Source organism: Haliotis cracherodii, unplaced genomic scaffold (assembly GCF_022045235.1).
Source record: "Haliotis cracherodii isolate W230 unplaced genomic scaffold, xgHalCrac1.p SCAF_19, whole genome shotgun sequence".
Taxonomy (NCBI): domain Eukaryota; kingdom Metazoa; phylum Mollusca; class Gastropoda; order Lepetellida; family Haliotidae; genus Haliotis; species Haliotis cracherodii.
Window position 1 is genome coordinate 14,397,156 of NW_027266274.1, and position 22,743 is coordinate 14,419,898.

Sequence of the window (22,743 nt, forward strand, 5' to 3'; positions counted from 1 at the left end):
AGCATAGTCGCCTTTTTACGGCAAGAATGAGTTGCTGAAGACCTATTCTAACCCAGACCTTTACGAGTGGCAAGACTCTCTGAGACCCACCCGAATGATCCCGCTATCGACCACTAGTATGGGAGTTCTATTAGTGAGTGTGTTTGAATTAAAACCTGTTTGAAGAATATTTCAGTTACCATATAACAGCGTGTCATCTTGATGTGGGAGAAAAGCCCGAAGTGATACAGGTTAGGGTTGGGACGAGTCCAAATTTACTACACGGGTACCCGATCCCCTATTACCCGACCCTACCCGGGTACCCACTGCAGGTCTCAAGAGAACGAAATGTCTGATTGGGAATGGTTTTACCGCAGCCATGACCAAAACTATTTAGATTCATGTATCAAACGATCAGATCATGTGTACACGGAAATTGACCGAAGCATATCTTTACTCAAATATGCACAAGTCAAAAGGAATTTGTGTATCGTTAGAAAAGAAATGCAAACATTGGCGACATGTAGTGTAACCACTGAGCTATAGCGAGTTTTTGTCATTAAACAATATACCAAATGACTAACCACGGGTCCGGTAGTCCTGTGGGTACCCGGGTCCTACTCAGGACCCACCCGACCCGAGTACCCGAGTTACCTGTCCCAGCTCTAATACAGGTATAAACTGTTTACAATTTTGTGGGGATTCGAACCCACAAACACATGTTTATGGCACGTCTAGGACCTATTCTTATGCGCAATCCCGACGGGCTATTGCACTAAGACCATCCCTAATTTGTACGTCTCTTGTCAATAGCCATCTTCAGAAGTCTGTATGTCGGCTTGTGCTTAAATGTCAGTGGATGTTTATCTCTAAAACTGTTTCCGGACGGAGAACAGGTTTGTTTGTGTGCTTGTTGTTAAACGCCGTACTCAGCAATATTCCAGCTGTATGACGGCGGCCAGTAAATAATCGAGTCGGGACCAGTCAATCCAGTGATTGATATTGTGAGCAACGATCCGCGCCGTCTGGGTACGATGACACGACATCAATTAAGTCACAGAAGCTGACCACCCGATCCACCTGGTTTCTTCTTACGACTAGCACAGTGGTGAGGACATATTCCAACAACAGGCCCTCGTGTCGTTGCTTAAATATTTCCAGATCAATTAATATCACGAGCGTCAGAAATGCACTATCCTGTGGTTATAACCCGGAACTCTCACAATATGAATTATGTTGTCCCGGGGGCTAAAAATCAATCTCATTCAAATCAGATCTTAGTTTTTGCTACCGCTAAACAACGATCTGAGGACATCCCATTACGGGTCACGTCAGAACGACCTTTCGCGAACATTGACCGACCAATGAAATGACTGACAAGAAATCGACATTTGCCAATCAGAAGGCAGCTATCTCGAGCTTTACGGCACTATTTTCAAACTGGCCATTACGACGCTATGATTTGTTGGATGAAAGGTCGTGCTGACATGACCCGTAATGGGATGTCATCAGATCTTTGTTTAGCGTAGCGAGAACTAAGATCTGATTTTAATTGGATTGGCTCAAAATATAATTTGTGTATTCAGTTCTGGAGTATGGCGGTGCCATTGTAGATTTATTATCACATATCACGGGACAAGAGAGACGAAACTGTATATTTGTGTTTTATTGACTCTCTCTGTAATGTATCCTTTATACAACATGAACATGATATCCAGATACGGCGTACCCTCGTCGTTGGTGACACTTATCATCTTGATCAGCTGTTGATGTTCTGATTAATAACCGGATGCCACACACCTCTTCGGCTCGACCCGTCCCTTTCCGTCTTGTCCCGGAATGACACGAGTAGTCACGAATAATGCCGTGCCAAGATGAACCTCGTGCGTCAGTTGCCAAGGTAAATGTCGTGTGGAGAAACCAATGTTTCTTACTTAGAAGGTGATATATAGTTCTGTTCGGACCAAAAGGCGATCTTAGTGCTACGATCTCCGTAGGTCTGTGCTAAGAGGCTGCCAATCTCTTTTTAATACAATGAGCATCGATCTACGCAATTGGGAACCATGGCATGAACGAACCAAGTCAGCGAACCTGACAGCCGTTAGTCGCCTCTTACGGCAAGCACGGTTGCTCAATTCGAACCCGGATCTTCAGGGGTAGATTGTACAGGAAGTGCAAAGCGTGGGCTGCAGGAAAGTGTTTTAAATCCAAGTTGGGTGTCTATGTAGAATCCTTTGTATTTCTGGGCCATTGTTTGGGGTGAATAACAATCTCATTAAAATCAGATCTTAGTTCTTGCTACCGCTAAACAAAGATCTGAGGACATCCCATTACGGGTCAAGTCAGCACCTTTCATCCAACCAATCAGAGCGTCGCTTACCAGATCCTGTAAGTGACAGTCGGAATGTGTTTTCTAATCATGCAACCTCGAGATATATTTAACACGGGGTATTCCGAACGACAGTTACGGGTTTTATGATTATATCCATACAATCTAGGCCATCTATTAGCCATTCCAGAATGTTTTTTTGGTCAGTTTAAATTTTTTTAATCGAGAATACGTCAGCGTAATGGCCAGTTTGAAACTAGTGCCGTAAAGCTCGAGATAGCTGCCTTCTGATAAGCAAATATCGATTTCTTGTCAGTCATTTCATTGGTCGATCAATGTTCGCGAAAGGTCGTTCTGACGTGACCCGTAATGGGATGTCCTCAGATCTTGGTTAGCGGTAGCGAAAACTAAGATCTGATTTTAATGAGATTGGGGTGAATAATGTAACGAGGTTAGAATTCATGGAATCCACGTGACGATATAATAATGGAAGTGTACATGGAAATATCACTATTTACATATGAATGTGGGTGTAATTTGCTTTGAGCATCTTGGTGGATTCAGTCTTTATTCGTCTGAAAGGAAATAAATTCAACATACAAAACTGTGACCGAGTTAGTATCAATTTCTTCAAGAAACAAACGTTTATTAAATGGCTTTAGGAATCTTGCAGTTGATTAGAGTGGAGGACGCCAACAAGCTGGATTAGGTGATGTACCAATGTCGGGAGTGTAGCGAACACACTACCTACTTGGCTTTGTGTTAGGTCTGGGACGAGTCCAAATTTAATACCAGGGTACCCCCAACCCACCCCTACCCATCTTGCAACAATGTATTTTTTGTGGCAAACTATTTCTTGTTTTTGTCAACAATGTCAAGCAGAATGAATTTTTTATGCAATATGAGGGACAATTTAATATTTTCCATTAAAATTCCAACAACCACCTCCACCCCCCGAATATGAAATGGTCAGACCCTTATGAGACATGTCCTCTTTGTATATTTAATGTTTGTATTACTTACAATATATTTTCTTGTTTGGCAAGTGAAGTTACAAAGTAAATTAATATTAAGTTTGTAGATGCAAGGTTCCTGATCAGAGATTCGAAATCACGACTAGGGGGTCATGGGTTAAGACAATCACACACTAATAATGCCACATATTTTCTACGTTCAAATTACGTAAGCGTTATAAACAGGGAACTAAATAATGAGTTCATTCAAACGATAACATTCCATTACTGTTAAATACGACCACTACACGCAAGGGTCAACCCCTATATATGTGTTTAACATGAATGTGACTGCGTGAGTACCATTGTACCCATGTGGTGAATCGAAACCAGGTCTTCAGCGTGACGAGCGATCGATTTAACAATTACCCAACGCTCTGTTATGGTAGAAGATCTATTAACCTTTACACAAGTTTGTGCAGATAATCTGTTTATACAGTTATTGTTTAATCTACACAATGTAGGGATACCTTTGAGGCGCGATTCCGCCCTACTATTGCATCACATCCCCGATATTGACCGATAAAAAAACTAAAGCGACAGAAATCTCATTACAAATCAGCATTTACGAGCTACATCATACCAATTATAATATGTCAGTGAGTGAGTATGGTTTTACGCCGCTTTTAGCAATATTCCAGCAAGATCACGGCGGGGCACACCAGAAATGGGCTTCACACAATGTCGGGAATCGAACCCGGGTCTTCGGCGTGACGAGCGAACGCTTTAACCACTAGGCTACCGACCGCCCCCAATTATATGTTAGCACCATACCCGTGGTATAAGTAAAGTTACCCTTCATGACCAACACCCACATTACACACATTAAGTTTAATAGCCGGCCATGAAGCAACAGAAACTGGTCGTATCTGCTGTTCATTGTTTAAGCAGCATCTTCCCGAGGCAAGGCAGTGAACTGACTATAAAACCAGTTTCCACAAGGTGGACTTTTACTGTCAGTTAACTCCCTTGCCTCGGAAGATGTTTAAGCAGTAACTCCAACTTACTCTTTCGATGGTTTGGGTGTTCCCATGGGCTGCCCTACCTTACCAATCTCACCATACCTTATGCCGTTGTACAAAACGATCTTAGCGCTAAGGTGATCGTAGCCCCCATACCTTACACAGACTTGCGACAGTCGTAGCGCTAAGGTTGTTTTGTACAACAGTACCCAGGGTGCCGTTGTACGAAACAGCTTAGCACCACGACTGTCGTAAGTCTGTGTAAGGTATGGGAGTTACGATCACCTTAGCGCTAGATTGCTTTGTACAAATGCACCCAGAAAGGCAGTTACGATCAGCTAACAACCATTCACTGACAGTGCTGGGAGTCCAAAGATGGTGGATGGAATTTGGCGCATCATAAACTGACTTATCATTAAAGCGAACACACCATGCACAGTAAGCTGCCACTGTCAGTAAGGTTAGTTAAATATATTTTTTTATCATAAAAAATAATGTTTTATGTCCATAAAATATTGCTTCTTGTAAATTAGATCTGTACTGTTTAACAAAACCGTGCTAAAATCTCGTAAAAAATAAACGTATGAAACTAGACATAAACCATTCACTTTGGGGTATTTTAAAAACCAGAATTGCGGATATGAAACGAAAGCAGAACCAGCTGTCCCAATTTTCCCTGCAGACAGATATCCGTATTCGCATAGGCATAATTTCGCATTTTTGATTTTACAGCTTTTCTGCTATTCACGTGGTTTTTTTAACAAAGTCGTAAAAATACTGACAAAGACCCCATATCTTACTGACTAGGCCTATACTGGCTTGTGACCTCCCCCATTGGGAACTCCATACAAAGGCTCAATTTACGCAGGTCACAAATTAGCGGATGGAGATTGAGATTTTAGTAATAATCATGCACCATCAATGCTGGGACACCCAGAGAGGTAACACAACGTGTGGAATCAAACTCGGGTGTGTGAGGAGTTCACTTCAACCACCAGGTCACCTTTAATTTAAAGGAGAAATTTAAAGTTGTCCCACCAAGGAATATATAGACCACCCACGTAGCTCTCTCAAATACCTCTGTCAGTGTCCCGTACTCCTACCTATGCATTCCGTAGTGTGCACAAATGAGTGTTGTCATGCTATAGTCATGTTGTGTAAGGGACCGGTCATTTATTATAGGGGTGGGGGGTCATTGGGAATCAGGGGAGGGTCATCAAAAATAAATAAATGACCGTCTCTAGGGGAAGGGTCATAAAAATAATACGCTCGTCACGCGGAAGACCCGGGTTCGAATCCCGACCTGGGTACAATGTGTGAAGCCCATTTCTGGTGTCCCCCGCCGTGATATTGCTGGAATATTGCTGAAAGTGGCGTAAATCCAAACTCACTCACTCACTCATAAAAATAATACAGGGTATAATGGGTAGGGTCATGAAAAAATGGATCTTTTGTAATAATATATCAAGTGCTTATTTTTCCTTTTAGAGGGGGTCATGAAAATAACGTGCCAGGACATGGGAGGGTCATCCAAAAATATGACAAGCATCAGGGGAGGGTCATAATGTCCATCACATTTGAGCATCAAAACCCTTAACATAATTACAGAAACTGCATTAAAAAAATTTTTTCTCTTAAATTATCAGGATCATTTCACTCACATTTTACTTTAAAGAACATTTTACAGAAAATAAACGTTTATTACAACAATCTTCTTTTCAATTCCTTTACAATACCAGCACCAGTTCTAAACTTGCACCTTAAAAATACTTAATCTTAATCAACACTCATGGTTTAGTATCCCTACGCCCTGTTTGTCTTGACCAATACTAGGTACAATGTGTGAAGCCATTTTCTGGTGTCCCCCGCCGTGATATTGCTGGAATATTGCTAAAAGCGGCGTAAAATCAAACTCACTCACTCACTCTTGACCAATACATGGATGTTGCCCATGTAGTTTTCAATCTCAAATTTGGGGGGTAACCTTTCCCTTGGGACTAACTGACGGGTTATGGGGAAGCTGACAACACAGAACCACCACCTGACTCCTGGAATACTCACAATGGGATTACACCTTGTCCTGAAATCAACAAACAGTCAGTGCCTCATCATCTTGTCCAGTCTATATGATGACATACTTGTATTGTGAAATAATGACCATCAATTACAATCATGTTCAACCAATCATTCTACAATCTAAACCTAGCCAATATTTTCTTAATTTATTTTCTAATAATAAACTGTAGCAAGATCCATCTAACAAACATATACATACTATCATAATGGTATCTAGAAGGGAGTTTGGTTTAAAAGCACTTTCAACAGTATTCCATTTATATCGCGGCGTGTCAGCTTAATGTGGGAGGATTGCCCGAAGTGATGCAGGTCTCAGACGTTTACCACTCTGGTGAAACCCACAAGCACGGGTATGGTGCTGACAAACCCCAAAACCAGATCTGTCAAGTTGGATTCCCTTCTCTATTGTTTGATTTATAGTTTTTTTTGTAAACAATTCTGTGAAATATTTAAAAATGGATATGTTTTCATACAACATTTCAAAACAGTAATTGATTGTGTGGAACATGAAAAAAGATGAAAAAAATTGAAAAGAGTCAGTTTTTTCCTTACATTACTATGATTAATTAACATCTCAATAAGAAGATAAAAAAATATCAACAGAATATGTTAATAGACATTTGTAAAATTTAAGGTGAGCAACCTTCAATCAAATATATAAATATAAAAAACCTACAAGCGATCCTGATACATACGATACACACATACAGAACATACATACATACATACATACATACAAAATATTCAAAACCCAATTTCTTAAAATTACTAGTGTACAGAAACACATGCATTAAATGAAAAAATCAAATGTATCTAAACAGCACGGGTAAATACCCAATGAAGCTTTTCCAGCATCCGTACAAAGAAGCTAATTTCCAAGACACAATTACCAGCTAATTTACTTCCCGAGTCAAGCCTAGATCTATATATCTAGAACAGTTATATATTTTTTCATTTTTTTGAAATCTTAAAATGTTCACTACTTTTGGGAAAAACGCAATAGAGTGATGAATAGATGAGTGAGAAAATATTGGTTCCCAATGAAAAATTTAATTACCCAATTAAAATCAATCTCATTAAAATCAGATCTTAGTTCTTGCTACCGCTAAACAAATATCTGAGGACATCCAATCCCAATAGGGGTCACGTCAGAACGACCTTTCATCCAACTAATCAGGGCGTTGCTTACCAGATGCTGAAAGTGACTGTCGGAATGTGTTTTCTAATACAACCTGGAGATATTTAACATGGGGTATTCCGAACGACAGGTACGGGTTTAATGATTATATCCATACAATCTAGGCCATCTATAAGCCATTCCAGAATATTGTTTTGGTCAGTTTAAACATTTTTAATCGAGAATACGTCAAAATATGCTTCGAAGCGTAATGGCCAGTTTGAAACTTGTGCCATAAAGCTTGAGATAGCTGCCTTCTGATTAGCCAATGTTGATTTCTTGTCAGTCATTTCATTGGTCGGTCAATGTTCGCGAAAGGTCGTTCTGACGTGACCCGTAATGGGATGTCCTCAGATCTTTGGTTAGCGGTAGCGAAAACTAAGATCTGATTTTTATGTGATTGAATTAAAATAGAAACCCGAGAGTAAAAACTCAATTGCTCAAAAAGTGATGTGGAGCTCATACTGTACATTCGGAGAAAACACTAAAACAAACAAAACCATGGTTTCACATTTGTTTATTTGGCTATGTACATAATAAACTGAAGCTTTGAACGATGGAGTAAGGAATATGAGACATGTTGACATCAGATAATACTTGTGACTAACAGAGCTTTACTTGATTTGATAAAAACCTTATATTCATGCAAAATATAGTCATGACTTCAAACAAAACAACACATTCTAAAAGGACCAATCATTGAATTTATTGATCTATGTTTGAGTGACAGGTTACCATGGTTACACTGTACAAAAGTGTTGAACAGATTTAACCTTTAGGTGTAACTATCAAATGATAAATGTCTCACTGCCCAATAAAAATATTTTTGATGATCCATCATGATTCAGAGAACAAACCTTGTTATTTCCTAAACACATTCCTACTATTGTTCATTATCCATTATGAGAACAGCGAACTATCTACCGTTTGAGCAATGGCAGTCAGTCCCCCGGTAGAAAATAACCAATAAAGAGCCTGAGGGTCTGGTTCCTGGTCGTACTTGCACTGCAGAACCTTCAACTGCAGGGTGAGTAAGTGAGTATGGTTTAATTCCGCTTTTAGCAATATTCCAGCAATATCAGGGCAGGGGACATCGGTAATGGGTTTCACACATTGTACCCATGTGGGGAATCGAACCTGGGGTTTTGGCGTGAGGAGCAAACGCTTTAACCACTAGCCTACCCCCCAGCCCATTCAACTGCAGGGCGTCTTTAGGTATGATAATGTTTCTAGAATATTAAGTTCCAATCAAAACAAAAGTACCATAATAAGAAAAGTTTAGAACTATATTAACATAAGTATTTGTTCAACTTTAGCACCAAGTATTGGGGACTAACAGAAACTTGTCGTGACATGATCGGGAGGGGGATATGTAAGTCATAAGTCACTGACTCCTGTACATACGATCTTGATGAATTGCTGGAGTGAGTGAGAATGGTTTAACGCCGCTTTTCTACGGCGTAAAGAGCGAACGCTTTAACCACTAGGCTACCCAACCGCCCCAGTCCAGACCAGTACAAGCAGCCACACACACACGTGCAGTCATGTCGCTATGTAAGTGCAATAATCTTGAACGCCACATTAATCCCCACTTCACCTCACCTCCCAGATCTATAGTTCTTGTGGTTATCAATTACAGTACTGTAGCAACTGTTATTAATGCAATTAAAATATTGAACATTTGCATCATTCTTTATGTTTTCTTTAGTGAAGAGTCACATCTTACACAAGACATTTAATTCTCCTCGACAACTGAGTCTTGACGCGATTGACACCTTATTGTTGGACAGATGTGGTCGCAAACCATCTTCCCGAGGCAAAGGTGAGTAGTGAGAGAGTATGGTTTTACGCCGTTTTAAGCAATATTCCAGCAATATCACAGCGTGGCACCCCATAAAAGGGCCTCACACATTGTACCCATGTGGGGAATGGAACCTGGGTCTCCGGTCTGAAGAGTGAACACTTTAACCACTAGGCTATCCACCGCCCCTCCAATACCACTGACGGGGCACAGGTGGCCCAGTCGTCTAAGGCGCCACGATTCGCTGTGCAGAATTGCATCCCTTGGGCATGCCAGAAACCTATGATTGTGAGTTCGAATCCTGGTTCGCCCCGATTAGGTTTCTAGGTTTGTCAGCACCATATCCGTGCTCGTGGGTTTCACCAAAGTGGTAAATGTCTGAGACCTGCACCACTTCGAGCTTTCCTCCCACATTAAGCTGACATGCCGCGAAATAACTGGAATACTGTTAAAAGCAGCGTTAAACCCAACTCACTCACTCACTCACTCACTCGAATACCACTGAATGTCAGCAGGAGCTGTTTGCCATGTCCTACACGTAATAGCTAAAACATACTGAGGACATATGAACATCAACGATGCTTATCACAATTCATTTGGGACTTAAGTATAAACTACCATATTTGTGGTATCAAGCACCCCCTTATCAACTGCCACAATCTCTTAGTAATCTCTTAGTAATCCTTATTAATCCCTCATACTAAGCCCAAAGTTTACATGCCCGTTCATATTTTGTGTGTATATTACAAATTTATTTACAGAATGAGGAAAAATTGCCTAGTAACTATACCACTCAACATTTGATAGGGATAACCTGACATATTAATTTAACAACTGACAAGAAATCATTTTTGTGTTTCATGGAACGATAAAATCTCTCCCTAACAAAAGTGGAGTAGGACGCTCTAAGTTTTGTTTGTTTGTTTATTGTTTAACGGCGAACTCAGCAATATTCCAGCTATATGGACCAGACAATCCAGTGATTGATGAGCATCGATCCACGCAATTGAGATCGATGACATGCATCAACCAAGTCAGCGAGGCTGACCACCCGATCCTGTTAGTCGCCTCTTACGACAAGCATAGTAGCCTTTTGAAGCAAGCATGGGTTGCTGAAGACCTACTCTACCCTAAATCCTAAGTATTACATCCATCCAAATTTGAATAAATTTTTTTCTCTATCTCTCGATCTCTGACAACATAATTCAACTTGTGTAGGGTTTAATGAGAGCTCCCTTTGATTGGACTGCACACTGACTTCTTAGTCCAGCCAAGTCCAGTCCAGTCCTTTTTTAGTCAGTTAACTCCCTTGCCTCGGGAAGATGAATTATTACGGCAAATACGGTATTTGGTTATACATACTACTCAAAAGAAGTCAAGCACCACCCAATGCTTTGCTATTACTGTTGTCAATCTGTCATGACAGATTAAGTATAGTAACATGAAAGAATTAGTTTTCTTATCTTCTTTTGAGTGGTATGTTTGAGAGTTGTGACGAGTCAGCGACTTACAGACGACCGTGATGCTGCTGCAGGGTATCACTGATGAACCAGATTGCATATGTTTGCTTCAGATGATAACGTAGATGATATTTACAGGAAGATAATGACAAAATAGTTATACTTCACATTTATACATGGTTAATATCTTACACGACATTCATACAGGGCCAGACAGCACACTGGTAACAAGGAACACTCTTATATTGTGTCCCCACACATTCATGATAAGTTACCTGCTCTACTAAACACACAGATACATGTTATTGTGTTCAAGCTCCTGTGTACCACATACTGGTCAGTCAACATCTGGACTTTCACTGACTACCCATTAACCAAAAATCGACTCAATCTCATTAAAATCAGATCCTAGTTCTCGCTTCCGCTAAACAAAGATCTGAGGACATCCCATTACGGGTCACATCAGGCCGACCTTGCGCGAATTTTGACAGACCAATGGAAATATTGGAATGACCAATCAGAAGGCAGCTTCCTTGTGCTTTACGGCACAAAATACAAATTGGCGACTATGCTTCAAAACATATTTTGACAAATACTCAATTAAAAATTTGAAACCTGAACAAAAAAACATTCAGGAATGGCTAATAGATGGTCTAGATTGTATGGATTCAGTCGTTAAACCCGTAACTATCGTTCGTAATACACCATTTTAAAGTTTGCATGACTAGAAATCACATTCCGACTGTCACTTTCATAATCTGGTAAGCGACGCACTGATTGGTCGTTCTGACGTGTCCCCTAATGGGATGTCTTCAGATCTTTGTTTAGCGGTAGCGAGAACTAAGGTCTGATTTTAATGAGATTGAAATCAACTTGACATATTCCGAGCTGGACATGATAATCCAAAATTCTTGTGGTCTTTCATTGCAAGAGAATCATCCTTAAAACTTTCCACCATCTTCAACTAGTAGACTAGGGGCTGTGTTGAACACTGGTAGTGAGGACCCATGTGGGAATCAAACCTGTGTTTAGTCCAAGCTGAGCAAACACACTAACTACTGGGCTACCTAAATGACACAACACCTGGTGTCTCAAGATTTCGCCCATATCTTCAAAAATAACCAGGAAAGTTGATAATTTGGAGTAGCAAATATTTTATGAAAAGTACATCTTATAACTTAAGCATAATATGAAACCATTCATTATTGGCATATGGGTTGGCTAGACAATTTGGCAGCAGATCATGATGCTAATTATTCTGTTATAAGAAATTCAGCTTGTGAATATTGGTGAGGCAGTGAGTGAGTGAGTGAGTATGGTTTTACGCCGCTTTTAGCAATATTCCAGCAATATCACGGCGGGGCACACCAGAAATAGGCTTCAAACATTGTACTCATGTCGGGAATCGAACCCGGGTCTTCAGCGTGACAAGCTAACGCTTTAACCACTAGGCTACCCGACCGCCCCTGGTGAGGCAGAGCATCTCACAGTTCGCTAGTGCTGTGGCCAGTACACAGGGTGTTGAGCACCAGGGATGATACAGGGCTGTGATGATACACAACGTGATACCAATGTACCTTGATGGTACAAGATGGTACATAAACACTCACCACATGCACGAAGGGGGCCTATTTCTTCATGACAGAGGAAAGATTAAAGACCCAACAAGTCCTATTTTGGAAACTTTGTAGCAATTAGCATCTTCATCCTTCTCAAAGCAGCATAACCAACCTGGTAGATCTACTTTGAGAATTTATTAAATTGTATTTCAAAAGATTTTGTTAATATTTTCACATCCCAGATGAATGCTGCACTGAAGAACAACCTCCATACAATTTGAGATATTCAACATTTGAATCTCAAAAACAATTTTCTGAAATATCAGAAAACTTTCAATTTGAACTGGAATACAAGATTATTTTCTATCGCAGATCTGTAACTACGAATAATAATCAAAAGTTTCGTGACATTTTGGGTTAGACATGTAAAGCTTGAGGTAAACATGTATTTACTCTGTACACAAGACAGCCCATCTTCCCGAGGCAAGACAGTTCACTGACTTTGAAAGTCCAGTTCCCACCCTTGCCGAACTAGGCTGGAATTCCTGGGCTCGATCATAGCGCCACCAGTGGCTATTACCAGTTATGTCCTTTCTATGCCTCTCCTATTGACCAATCAGATTCAACCTCTCGTATCACTTGCATTTGCTTCAAACAAAACGGTGGCGCCCAGTCAAGACGATCTGATTGATAATCAAGATCTATATTGTGATAAAACGAGTCTTACATCGGGAAGTGCATCAAATCACGTGAGCACCTTGATTAAAAACATGAAAAGATTTAGAAAATATCTGTTGACAACGAGTTAGCGGTGCACATGTTTTACAAATCCTGCAGTCGACCGAAATCTGCATGACACTTTACGAACCGGATTTCGGTTTCGGTTTGCGATTTTGATTGGACTATGCATAGACTCGTTAGTCCAGCCAAAATGTAACTCCATAATACCAGCCTAGTTCGGCAAGGGTGGAAAGAGTGGACTTTTATAGATAGTTAACTCCCTTGCCTCGGGAAGATGAAGACAGCCTGTACCTGCAACAGGGCACTGGGTGGAAACACCTGCCGTTAACCTCTAGCTACAGTTGTTTCTTACTGGATGTTTTATGATGGTTATCTATATCTGAAGAGTAACCGGAGATCTAATGTTGAACATCAGACTGACAGAATGCGCATACCATGTTTCCTCAATATAACGCCCGGGTGCATATTTCTTTCAGACACTCTTCAACCAGGTATTTAATATTCAGATCCTCCTTCGGTACTATAGTTCAAAATTCTCTAAACTGTTTCGTGGACACAATGAGTTGTACACATATAGTACTTGAAGTAGGATACGGTATGTGTTACGAAACTCGCACAGATAATAATTCGGAGAATTCCGAGCATAAAAACTACCTGTTGTCAAATTGAGGTCCAGTGTTTAAGGTTTTCAGTTACCCTGTGGCGTTTAATTGAGGAAATATGGTACATGCAGCCAGGCTTCATGCAGCTTATAGCCGAGTCTCCATCAGTCTCCCCTGACCTGTCTTCCTTAGTAGTTGACACCTTCACATTGCAGCATCAATGAGTGAGTGAGTCGGGTTTAACACCGCTTGTAACAGTATTCCAGTTATATCACAATGTGTCAGCTTAATATGGGGGGAAAGCCCGAAGTGATGCTGATCTAAGATGTATACCACTTTGGTGAAACCCACGAGCACGGATATGGTGCTGACGAACCTAGAATAATAATTGGGACGAACTGAGATGTGAACCAAAAATCAAAGGTTTTCTGGCGTTCCCAAGGGGCACAACTCTGTACAGCTAATTGCAGCACTTTAGGCGACTGGGCCGTCCATGACTCCTCATCCATGATATGGAGGAAACTACTACACATGCACACAACATTCTCCTCGTTCCTCCTGTTTTGATGCATAACATGGAGACTAAGCTCCACAATCTGGTGCTATCTTCTGCCATAGTCTTGTAACTGATACCTTTCATAAAACAGACATTGTCAGGAGCATCAATAGTTTTCAAAACAAAGTTTCAAGTGGTGTTTGTTATGACAACACATTGAGATTCCTCCTGTTGTTTGTATCAGTTCATATAGTATTGATGTATTCAGGAGAAAAACCCAATTAAAATGAAACGAAATTAACCAAATTAAAATAAAGTGGAATGAATGTCCACCTTTTATATGTTAAATATGGTAGGTGTCAATCAATCTGGTGGTATTAACAATGGGGTGGAATTATGGGAGAATCCTACACCGGCTAGGGTTAAACTTTGTACACACCGGCCGGCTTAACATATTGTATACACCAGCCGGGGTTACTTTGTGTACATTAGCAGGGTTTACACTTCGTATACACCAGCTGGGGTTACACTTCGTATACACCAGCTAGGGTCACACTTTGTATACACCAGCTGGGGTTACACTGCGATTAAAAGCCAGCCGGGGTTACACTTTGTATACACCGGCTGGGGTTACACTTTGTACACACTAGCCGGGGTCACACTTCGTATACACCAGCCGAGGTTACACTTCGTATACACCAGCTGGGGTTACACTTCGTATACACCAACCGAGGTTACACTTCGTATACACCAGCTGGGGTTACACTTCGTATACACCAGCCGGGGTTACACTTCATATACACTAGCCGGGGTCACACTTCGTATACACCAGCTGAGGCTACACTTCGTATACACCAGCTGGGGTTACACTTCGTATACACCAACCGAGGTTACACTTCGTATACACCAGCTGGGGTAACACTTCGTATACACCAACGGAGGTTACACTTTGTATACACCAGCTGGGGTTACACTTCGCATACACCAGATGGGGTTACACTTCGTATAAACTAGATGGGGTTACACTTCGTATCCACCAGCCGGGGGTTACACTTCGTATACACCAGATGGGGTTACACTTCGTATACACCAGATGGGGTTACACTTCGTATACACCAGCCGGGGTTACACTTCGTATACACCAGCCGGGGTTACACTTCGTATACACCAGCCAGGGTTACACTTCGTATACACCAGATGGGGTTACACTTTGTATACACTAGCTGGAGTTACACTTCGTATACACCAGGCGGGGTTACACCTTGTATACACCAGCCGGGGTTACACTTCGGATAAACTAGCTGGTGTTACTCCCACTTTACACTTTTGTTTCCGTTTACACTGTCAACATTCACACAACGCAGTCGGACAAATGGTAACACATGAATGTGTTTTACAATGAGCATCAGGTGGAGTTATACCATAGAGCCAGACTCTCCCACTCTATCCGCAAACTGAAATAAGAACGAAACGTAAATTCAGAAAATATTTCATTAACAGATTTAGATATCAGTGCATTAATTATTCTACCAGTGATTACTCACAATATTCAGATAAGCATAAAAGAAAGAGAACAAGAAATAATTAAAAACAATACATGACTTTTACCAATAGCTACGAAAAATTGTATATTTGAGAAAATGTATCATTCAAAACATAGCATTTACTGTCCGACTAACTTGGTCCTTGAAATATCTACCTCAATCGAATGGCTTGGGTATAGGTCAACCCCACAATAATCAATATATCTAGTACACAATAACACCCGGAAATCCATAAATATACTCACTACCAAAAGAAACATATAGAGAAGTATGTATGTTAAGATTTTGTTTGTTTGTTTGTTTGTTGCTTAACGCCGCACTCAGCAATTTTCCAGATAAATGACGGGAGTCTGTAAATAATTGAGTCTGGACCAGACAATCCAATGATTGATATCATGAGCATCGATCCATGCAACTGAGATACGATGATATCGATCAACATCGTCCCCGGGCCTGACCACCCTATCCCGTTAGTCGCCTCTTTCGACAAGCATCGTTAAGAAGAGATGTTTCCAATGTGTACCACTTGATGACAAAACTAACAATCAGTCAAGTGGTAACACAGAGTGTCTTTATTCTTTTCACGATATGCTGCACGGGATTTCCAAACTTTACACGCTAATTCTGCACAAGACAACGATTGCATCTCATGTATCTATGATGTGCTGCAGTCATGAGCATCGGTTCACACGACATACCAGTATGTTCATTTGTGCATCAAACTAATGTAACATCTCTTGAATACGAGTGATTCTTCATATCTTAACCAACATGAATGGCATTCGCGTTTCTTTTGGTGTAAATATACATACAATAAAATGTCTGTCTCCTTATACTATATACAAGGACACAAAGATTTAACTTACAGATCTAATTCCCGGTAGATTCAATATTGTTCCTACAACTGGCACACGTCTTAAAAAGTTGACAGCGACAGGGAAGAATCCACTGAAACAGACAACAACATTGTCAGTATTTCACAGGAGTCAGTGAAAAATAATATGTTAGAACAATCATTTGATTCATGATAAATATGCATCTTTAAACCTTTCTTGCTTGTTCTGTTTGTAATTTCATTATAGCTTCAATTTTTGAAGCATAAGATCAACTTGATTGTTTGTTTGTTTGTTTGTTTGGTGTTAAACACTGCACTCAGCAATATTCCAGCTATATGAAGGTGGTCTGTAAATAATCCTGTCTGGACCAGACAATCAAGGGATTGACATCATGAGCATCGATCCACGCAATTGGGATATGATGACATGCATCAACCAAGTAAGCGAGTCTGACCACCTGATCCCGTTAGTCGCCTCTAATGACAAGCATAGTCGCCTGTTACAGCAAGCATGGGTTGCTGAAAACCTATTCTAACCCAGATCTTCATGGGTCAAAATTAACTTGAAATCAATTACTTTTCTAATATTTTGAGTTGCATCTTCCACAATGACAAGACAATATTGAGCAAAATCATTGCTTGTCACACCAAGAATGGGGATTTGAACCAAGGTCTTGGGTGAGCTACTTTATCTACTTGGCTACCTTAATACTGTTTGTTTTGTTGCTGTTTAATGCCACACTCATCATGACAACAACCTGTATGTAATCAGGTCTGTACCAGACTATCCAGTGATCGATACTGTACATAATGATCCATGCTGCGATAAAAACTGGCACTTGTTCTGTAGTCCTTGCCAAACTGCCCAATAGTAATCATAAGGACGAGTAGAAATTTGCCCTTTTTAAGGGTATTACCATATGTTTTCATTATAAGGACTAGTGGATAAAAGTGTTAGTTTCTACCGCCGTCCATGCAATTAGGAATCATGCAATCAACCAAGACACCAAGTCTGATCTCTGATCAATCGGTCACATCTAACAACCAGCATTGGTTGCTGGGGATCTGTTCTAACCAGATTTGTTTGTTTGTTTGTTGTTTAACGCCACACTCAGAAATATTCCAGCAATATGACGGCAGTCTGTAAATAATCCTGTCTGGACCAGACAATCCAGTGATTGATATCATGAGCATCGATCCACACAATTGGGATTGATGACATGCATCAACCAAGTCAGCGAGCCTGACCACCCGATCCCGTTAATCGCCTCTTGCGACAAGCATAGTTGCCTTTTACGGCAAGCATTGGTTGCTGAAAACCTATTCTAACCCAGATCTTCACAGGTCAAAATTAACTTTAAATTAATTACTTTTTTAATATTTTGAGTTGCATCTTCCACAATGCTAGACAATATTGACCTATTCTACCCCAGATCTTCACGGGCCGACAAGTAAAGTTCAAGCATTTACACTGATGATGAACCTGGTTATCATCACCTAAGTACATCTCATTACCTGAATAACAAGAAGAATCCATACATCTCCACACACATGCCGACCATCGGCCACCCAAGGAGGACCACCAGGATGCCCCCGAGGAAGAACCCCGTTGCCTTCACTTTATGCTTCTGGAAGAAAAATCGGGCTGTTCTCTCCAAGCCGATGACGAATGCTAGGCCAGCTAAGAATAAAATCTGCAAACAGAAAGAAATGTCTTAAACATTGTAGTGGGGACTTCACTGTATGTCGCGATATCGAGGTATCGGCAATCTTTTCATGTTGATAATGTATATATACAAATTAATGAGTATGTGTGTTTGTGTGGCTGCTTGTACTAGTCCGGACTGATGCTGATTTATAGTGCTAGCTCACTGAGATACCATGCCGCAGTTTTTAACATGAATAACCCACTCAGACACAGTATACTGACTCCGAGCCGACCAGTCCTTGTTTTAGCCCCTTAATGCTGAGCGCCAGACAGGGTAACAACAAGTACCATCTTTTAACGTCTTTTGGTATGACGCGGACGGGGATCGAACCCCGGACCTTCCGCTCTCCGGGCGGACGCTCTACCACTAGACCACGGAGGCGGTCTTGTTTACATTATTAAGATTACCATGGTTAAAATGTCATGGACAATGTTAACATTTTATCACTTGAATGCTGTCTACGACTTAAGCCACTCGCCCGAAGACTGTGTCTAGTAACATTCAGTTCGGTCTAGTAAACTCAGCTAATAACATCATCCCAACACTCAGCACACAGCTACTAAAGTTAGTGGGAATTCAAGCCATCAAAATGAGGGATGGGCAAGCAGCTACTGCACTGTCGAATCAGCAATATTTCAGCTGTATTGTGTATGTCATGTATATGATGGAGCCTGTATATAATCTGTATGTCATATATATGATGGAGCCTATATATAATCTGTATGTCATGTATATGGTGGAGCCTGTATATAATCTGTATGCCATGTATATGGTGGAGCCTGTATATAATCTGTATGTCATGTATATGATCATGATGATGGAGCCTGTATATAATCTGTATGTCATGTATATGATGGAGCCTGTATATAATCTGTATGTAATGTATATGATCATGATGATGGAGCCTGTATATAATCTGTACGTCATGTATATGATCATGATGATGGAGCCTGTATATAATCCAGTCGGACAAGACCGTAGAACCCCAGTACTTACATTGCCAATTGCAAGCAGACCTTTGTCAAATAAGAACATTACACCCAGAAACAGGAAGGCTATGCCAAATCCAGCCAAGCCCACTCCAATTTCTGAAACAAAGAGTACACAACATTAGTACTTTCATCAAGAGTAGGATCATGTAAACACTGGCTTTTATTTTTACACAAGTGAAATACTGGTTTTTATTTTCACATGTCGGAGTGAGTGAGTGAGTATGGTTTTACCCGCTTTTAGCAATATTCCAGCAATATCACAGCAGGGGACACCAGAAATGGGCCTCACACATTGTACCCATGTCGGGAATTGAACCCGGGTCTTCGGCGTGACGAGCGAACGCTTTAACAACTAGGCTACCCGACCGCCCCTCACAAGACTGTAATGCTGTTTTTTATATTTTCATACAAGTGAAATACTGTTTTTTTTAATCACACGAGTGAAGTACTGCATGGTTTTCATTTTCATACTGATACTGTTGAAATACTGGCTTTTATTTTCACATTTTTTTTTCACAAGGATAAATCTCTCATAACTGATTTAAACACAGTATACATGGTATATCTGAACTTTATTTTAATTGCTGACAAAACTCACCAGTGAATCTTTGCTTTGGTTTCCATGAACCGAAAAAACCCAATAAAGCCCATTATGTTTATACCTCCATGAACACAAACAAATTGTAGTTAATGTTACATAAATACTCAACATCCCTTGACATATAAACCAAAGCATCCTTGAAAGATATTGTGGTTACCTGGTGCTCAGAATGAGCATTGCTATGGGACATAATAAATGAATCTAATAACAAAGTCAATAACCAAAGTGATTTAGCACTAGACTTCAGTATATTCAACCTAGTAACGTGTCAAATCTTGTCACTGTTTGTTTACACAACCTTGTTAGCCAACCTCGTTTATCAAGATATACTTTTTTCATTGCATTGTGTACTAATGTGTGACTTTAGATGATGACTTATAATTTTATTATTAATCATTAATTATTATTTTGGGACTTTGTTCATGTTGTTTTGGCAAACATGTTTTTATTTAAGGCTAATCATCTTAGTATAATGCAGCAACTATAATGTTACCATGGTTACAGCAGATGTGGTGAATATAATCAGTAGAATATGCATAATGTTCAATTTCCTGCTAGCTGAAGTTAGATCACAACAGAGTAAATGCTATCACTCAATAGAACTGCAGATACCTCATACTGTATCATGCTATTCTTAGTTGTCTGTCATTTAATCTCAAAGGTAGGTCAACTTGCATAATGCATTTTCAGCTAGATCTGCATTAGTGCACTGACAATTATTTGGTGACTCATTAATTTCATAATTGTAAATGATGAGCGCAACATTTTAAAATGACAAAACTGACATAATTATTAAATTAAAAGAAACATGTAACACTCACAGGGTCCATTATGTTTTTACTTAATTTGTGGTAGAAATTGGTTGGTTGTTTTGTTGTTGCACTCATCAATATTCCAGCTATAATACGTCAGTCTGTAAATAACCGAGTCAGACAATCCAGTGATTGATATCATGAGCATCGATCCCGCAGTTGGGATCAATGACCTGCATCAACCAAGTCAGCGAGCCTGACCACCCGATCCCGTTAGTTGCCTTTAACGACAAGCATAGTCGCCTTTTACGGCAAGCATGGGTTGCTGAAGACCTATTCTAACCCGGATCTTCACGGGTCTGGTAGAAATAATAACAATGTATTGATTATCATCGATAGAACAGATTTTTCAATATTTAGCTTCGATATTTAATGCTCTCCACAACACAATGTCCTACATGTGGACAGTATCAGTTCGTTGTCCAAATGAAATTCCACTATTCCAAAACTAATTTAAACATGTTAAGTATATTTGTTAGGTGGTGTATCAATTTCTGTCTAGATTCCAATGTTAGTGTGCAACTATCTTCACTATCTGTTACTAAATGAATAAAAACACCATTTCTGTATTATGCTTTTCGTCCAAGCTGTCGATACGCCTAATGAAAACATAACTGGGTAACAGACGTCAGCAAGAATGACGAATGACGTGTCAGTACAAGTATCCAACAGAAGCTTAATTCAATGAAATTACTCACTTTGAAAATCTGTTACTTGCATCATTTTGACAGTTTTTGATTTAAACTATTTCCGTCACCAAAGTAACTTTCATAGAGCCCAAGATCCACTGTTAATTGACAAAATATTTGTCACGCTGTCACTCTTTCATAGCACCGGATGTTATAAATAAACAGACTTTGATAAAGAAGAACGACACAAGGGAGGTAACTCTAGTCGGGGTTAAAAGTTGAAGCCACATCGGCAGTATTTCGGCCATATCGTGACAATGGACAGCATTTTAAATAAATTATATTAATAAATTGTATTATAACTACTTTATTAGAGCATTAAATCGCTATAACTATTATTTGACTGTACATTATTATAAACAACAAAAACAACAACACGGGTTACATATCGCCAGAAACAAGAGCCCATAAAATAATATATTTTGTCTCTACAGAAACTTTAGGTTGATCACCACAATAGCGACTTCTGCTGTCTGCATGGTACCCCGGCAGATTTACACCATCACTGCAGTTGCTATCGATTGCTTGTAATGACCCCTACAAATGTAAATTACAAATGTATTTATTTATGATAAATGTAACATATGGCTTAAATCCCAATGCGACACACTTAGACCACACAAAACACATAAATGGAAGAATGGTATTAATATCATTATTATACAATGATAAGAATAACTTAGTATATTATTATATAAACTTTATACTAAGGCTACAGGGAGTATTTCCATCTTTTATACCTTTAGTAACTAATGCGGCTAAGAGTTTTAGAAATTTAGTGTTACCCAATACGAATGCGGCCTGATCAATGGGCGACAATAAAGATACAAACGTATTCATAAATAACACAGCAATCACATTTTATATCGTGAGTCAAATAAGATAAACAAATGATAAAAAGGAACTTTGTCGTCATAGTTACTGACACAACACTTGAAAACTTTATTCACTTTAGGTGTTTGGGGGCGTGTATATCTACCAGCTTCTGTTGCTGAAGGGAAGGTACCACATTGTTACTTAATAGGTGAGGTGAAATGGTGTTAATCGTCGCGTCTAAGATTATTGCACTTATATAGCGACTGCATGTACGTGTGTGTGTGTGTGTGTGTGTGTGTGTGTGTGTGTGTGTCTGCTTGTACTAGTCCGGTCTGATGCCGATTTATAGTGCTCGCTCACTGAGATACCATGCCGCAGTTGAACATGAATACCCCACTCAGACACAGTCGGACTCCGAGCCGACCAGTCCTTGTTTTAGCCCCTCAATGCCGAGCGCCAGACAGGGTAACAACAAGTACCATCTTTTAACGTCTTTTGGTATGACGCGGCCGGGGATCGAACCCCGGACCTTCCGCTCTCCGGGCGGACG

General features: G+C 40.1%; 1 protein-coding gene across 1 annotated transcript; it reads right to left on the bottom strand.

Annotated features, from left to right (window-relative positions):
• Positions 1-1,652: 1,652 nt before the first annotated feature.
• On the bottom strand, positions 1,653-21,526 carry LOC139466778 (vesicle transport protein GOT1B-like). The gene is made up of 7 exons (XM_071248455.1): positions 21,387-21,526; positions 19,280-19,371; positions 18,090-18,268; positions 16,606-16,687; positions 15,617-15,649; positions 6,345-6,363; positions 1,653-2,883 (listed from the first exon to the last, which is right to left on the bottom strand). Exons 1-6 carry the CDS (start codon positions 21,409-21,411, stop codon positions 6,352-6,354), a joined length of 423 nt encoding a protein of 140 aa, XP_071104556.1. The 5' UTR covers positions 21,412-21,526; the 3' UTR covers positions 1,653-2,883; positions 6,345-6,351.
• Positions 21,527-22,743: the final 1,217 nt, after the last annotated feature.